The sequence below is a fragment of the Montipora foliosa genome, chromosome 7, assembly GCF_036669935.1.
Source record: "Montipora foliosa isolate CH-2021 chromosome 7, ASM3666993v2, whole genome shotgun sequence".
NCBI lineage: Eukaryota > Metazoa > Cnidaria > Anthozoa > Scleractinia > Acroporidae > Montipora > Montipora foliosa.
The window spans coordinates 12,409,244-12,414,243 of record NC_090875.1 but is presented as its reverse complement, the minus strand read 5'-3'; the positions used below and the strand labels follow the sequence as shown (position 1 = coordinate 12,414,243).

The following is a 5,000-nucleotide window of genomic DNA, read 5'->3' as shown; positions in this document are numbered from 1 at the left end:
GTTGGTTTTAATCGAGGTAAGTGGTTTCAATTCTTGTGATTAACAGTAGAGAACATATTTTTCAAGATATTTTTTTACTTTGCAGTGTTATCGTTGAGCATTCCTGGCTGTTTATAATTGCAACGCTTAATGACAGTAACTTTTCGGTGTTTTTCGTTTTTGAACTTGAATTTCTTTTCCCATTCTTAATAGGATTTCAATTGTAAGTCCTAGATATAAAAAATATATATATCTTCATAAACCTGGCGCCAACTTGTTTCATGTATCAAAATCACCCATGTCACGCGGCATTTTGAGCGCAGTCCAAGAAAACCAAGTTCGTGGTCTTTTGGGATCAGCCCTTTCGGTTAATGAACGGCACTCCAAAGGGTCTACAAGTCACAGAGGAACGAGCTGTTATTTTCATAGGCAAAGTACCGGGATACCATTTGTGACTATCGTGAATTACTATACTAAAACGGTGGATAGCGTTGAAGGTGTGCTCTGATTGGCTATTCAAACTCCAAATATCTTTTTCTATTTACCTTGGAGAAACTTACGCGGGATTTGCGCCCGAAAATACTGTAATCGTTGCAAAAAGAATTGAGTTAAAATGATCTTTTTGTGCTATTTTATCTCACTGTTTTAGAATATACGAAAACAACTGTTCATCTCAGTGTCGGTGACTAGTGGTGAATATTTACGTTGCCGCTTCGCGGGATGGGTAATAGATTCACCATTAGCCATTTCCACTTCGGTGAATATTTGTTAATTAGCTTAAATTACTCTTTCCTCGGCATATATCGGAAGCTTGTTGAAGGGCACGAGGTACACAGAGACATCGGTTTCCCTTTTGGTTGATGTGGTTTAATTTATAGAATCACCATGAAGACACCATGTTTTTAGACTCTTCAAGAAGGATGAGGACCTGAATCTGGAGAACAGAGTTGGTTCTAACTCTGCCGAACTCTTTTAAACTATCATTTAGCTTTACTTTTTATCCTCATTTTAACTACCTACTTTTGATATGTTAAGTTTGTGATAATGTTTATAGAGTATCTATCATATCATAATTGTACATAGTACTTTTCCTATTACGGAGTACAGCTTTATTTTCAATGTATATTTTAACAGTTCGAAATAAAGTTATTACATATTATTATTATTATTATTATTATTATTATTATTATTATTATTATTATTATTATTATTATTATTATTATTATTATTATTATTATTATTAAAAATCATATCCTAAGATCCAACGGTGCCATCATGATCGTGATCGGACGTACATGATCTCCGTTTCCTCCAACCCCTGGTTTTTCAATTAAGGGATTTGCGAAGCTATAATTTTCCCCAGTTCACTGTCAATCTTTGTATGTATATTTCAAAATTTTCCAAATTGCCCTCGTCGCTTCGCGACTCGGGTAATTTGGTTGAAAGTCGAATTTATAGAAATTTGCATGCTGGCTTATCTAGCTTGTCAATGCACTACACGATATCTCTATATTTGTCCCATTAATTAAAAAAGTCAAAATTTTCAAATGCTTCAGGTTAATTCATTGTCAATCTTTATCATTCTCTCGCAGATTTCCCTCAATTTCTACTCATTTGATTAAAATCAAAATCGCGCAGAACATTCTTTTCTGGGAAAAGCACACCATGGACTCCTTCCACTTGCTGCTTGTTGCATTAGTAGCAATGGACTGTACAGGTGACACAATAAATAACAAATTAGTTGGAAGCCCAACAGTCTAAAAAAAAGAGTGTTTTTAGTTAATTTTGACAATAACCTTTCGGGTGTTCGTTTGATCAACTGGCTTGATCTAACCGGCGTACTTGAATAACATAATCAAAAAGTACCTAGGACAAGAGCCGATACAACGTAGATTTGATTATTCATTAATTAACTCGGCTGGCCAGAGAAGCCTCCTTCAGGTAAATAAGTTTACATTGGAATGCTTCTATATACGCACATATATAGTAAGTGGATATTGACGTAAAACTGGGAAAAATATGATAAAATATGGTATAACTAAAACTAATTTGAATTCAAATAAGAAAAGAGTAAAGAAAAATAACAGAAAAGACTGTAAATAATAAACTAAAATCTAATATTCTTTGTTCTTTCTCAAAATATTTTAAAATGCGAATAGGGGACTTCAGGTATCCCCCATAAAACAACTGTTTAGTCTTTTGTTTTTGGTTTGGCAATTAACAAATCGAAAGTGATTCAGCGTTGTCTTTACTCTTATCGACAACGATATTCGTCATCACAGTGGTCAAAATCATGACACAAAGAAAGAGCAAGCGTTGTCTTATAACTTTCTTGCAATATGATTGGTTTATTTTCCAAAATAGGCATTTCTGATTGGCTATATTGCATGACAAACCGACGCGAGCATATGGCGTACGGCGTTGTCTAGATTCGTATCGAAAACGGCAAATTGGCCAATCAGATTGCGAGATTACAAGCAATTGTGGTAAAATTGGGTTTCGAGCCAATAACATTATACGTTACGAGAGCTGCTACATGACTGAAAGTTTGAAAAGTCTATGACTGACATCATTGCACAGTTTTCCGGGAAACATCAAGCGTAGGTTGCTACGTCAACATTTTACTTCTCAAAAAAGACCAAACAATCGCAAAATATTTGTGATCATAAAATGGTTTATTTTGGCTAATCACATGATTGAAAGCCATTTAAAGTTAGTAGGAAGCGGGGATCAAAATTGAAGTTTATTTTAAAATTCGACAAGACGTTCTCGGTTTTTTTTTTCTATTTTAGGGGTTCATGGAAAACTGATGTTTTACGGAGAAGGAGTATCAAACGTTAATCAGCAAGGTAATCGAGCACACATTCTCTAATGAAGACACACGAACTTGTACAAACGATCTAAGTCTTACCAGTAGTAATATGTGACAAATGTGAAACAATTTCATAGGTATCTCCAGTTGAACGATATGATCGACACCAAGTTTGTTACAAACTTATCAAAAGTAAGATGTGGGGCATGATGTAAGTGACTGATAGTGAGAAACGTTTGAATATCCTTACGTTTATCAGTCGTACTACATCCCCGCCTCCACTGCCCTACAGTGGCTGGTAAATGTGCACGAAAATAAGTAGAACATGGATCAATCCTGCCATATGGTGCTTAACGTTTGTAATGTCTGTGGGTCAATGATAACAATAAAGATTACGTTGACGATTATAACGATGACACTGACGACGATTGCGATGACGACGACAATGAGGATATGACGATGACAACGACGATGATGACGATAACCTTGGAGATGACTATGGTGACGACGACGACAAGGACGATGATGATGACGACGACGATGTTAACGACGACATTAACGATGATGGCGATGACTACGACGACGATGTTGACAATAAGAGGACGATTATGATCACCATGACAACGACGATGCTGACGATAATGATGACGACGATGATAATGATGACGATGATAACGACGACATTAACGATGATGACGATGACAATGGCTATTATAACAACGGCGACGACTGCAAAGTCAACGAGTGTGGTGGAGTCGGTAAAAGTACAATTTCTTTCTTAGATGCCAAGTGTTAGAATGTGACTGTATGAAGAATTTAGCCTGTCCAAGTCATTATGATTTCTGTCGATCAAAGACGTAAGAACTATTTTTTGTCAAAAAGTAAGAGGTACTAATCAATTTTAAGCAGCTCAATTTTTAAAACCCTGGCTGGAGCTGAAATGATTGTTGTGAACCGCGGCCGAAGTTAAACGTCGTTTAATGTAAATAACCGGCCAGTTTGACCAAAAGCTACACAGGGTCCAGAGGAGATATGTTTGTCGTTAGAACATCAAAACCCTTCGAAAACATCTGAAATAATGGGTTATTTTGATCGCGTTACAGTTTCGTTACACATTCTGTATACCGCAAACCAAGAGACTGAGGGCTCGCAAGATCGGCTCACAGTATAAAAAACGGAAAGGGAGGAAACTTGTACCACGTGACTTCGTTCGATGTGAACCGCAGCACTTGGTGACGGAAGTGAATTCGGACCGGAAATGCAAAAGCAACAGACCGCTACTAATTCGAGAATCAAAACATCAGTTGTGGAGGGAGTTTTAAAATAATGGCGGCTTTTCCCTTGAAAAGACCCGTTCCGTTGCGCGAAAAGCAGCCGGACGAGAAGAGATCCAAACTGATCGAACAGAGAAAAACACGTGTTTGTTTCTAAATGGTAAGATATCTGACCGGTTGGCTTTCGAACGTGAGCCACAAATTACCGTGCTTGATTTTTCCCTGATCGAACTTGACTATTTTACCTGCAGGCTTTCAATGAATTATCGAAGAGACGAACAAAACTTTATCTCCGTACAAGAAATACTCGACGACTATGTAAATAACAGCTCCGAAAAGGAAAATTTTCCATTGCAAGTCAAAGAACTGGGGATTATTTCAAAGGAGGCCTTTCCACAGGCGAGTAGAGTCCAGCGAAGAGTTAACGGTGGCCGAGTACGGCAGTATCCACTTTCAAAAACCTCAAGATTGGAAGAAGACTGTGTTAAATGGGAAGACTTGCCGGCTTTCACAAAAGAATTCGATTGGCTTTTATCTAGCTCTAGCGACGATTTCTTTGAGTGGATAAAAGTCCAGTCACAAGATCTATGCGAAGGCAGCCGAGTTTAAACTGAAGTAAAGATCTTAAAGACTGGACGTTTGTTGTACACGTCAACAGTCGAAAAGTTGCAAAAGAAACCGTTGGTGTTTTCGAACTTGGGGCATCTTAAAATTACTTCCGATCTTGCGCACATTTACTTTACGCGTCATTTCCGTCACCATATGTTGCGGTGCACACCGAACGAAAGCTCTCTCTCGAAGCCGTAAATTTCGGTCGCCGAAAATGAATTTGAACGCTTTCTTATGCCGTTTTCCTACTGTATTTGGCAAATACATAACAATTCTAGATCACGTTAGTAAAATCAGGCAATTTAATTCAATTCCATTTGAGTTTC

At 37.5% G+C, this 5,000-nt stretch overlaps 1 protein-coding gene across 2 annotated transcripts in view; it reads left to right on the top strand.

The window, feature by feature from the left end:
- LOC138010532 (uncharacterized) overlaps positions 1–5,000 on the top strand; it is a 126,010-nt gene that overhangs the window by 115,522 nt on the left and 5,488 nt on the right. Inside the window, exons 1-3 of one of the 2 annotated variants that reach the window (XM_068857514.1) lie at positions 1–16; positions 1,572–1,696; positions 2,772–2,828. The exon at positions 1–16 is cut by the window's left edge and continues 46 nt beyond it. In XM_068857514.1, coding sequence (XP_068713615.1) covers positions 1,645–1,696; positions 2,772–2,828 — 109 coding nt within the window. In that variant the 5' untranslated portion in view covers positions 1–16; positions 1,572–1,644. The remainder of the gene's footprint in view (positions 17–1,571; positions 1,697–2,771; positions 2,829–5,000) is intronic. The other variant, XM_068857515.1, reaches the window with a different exon arrangement.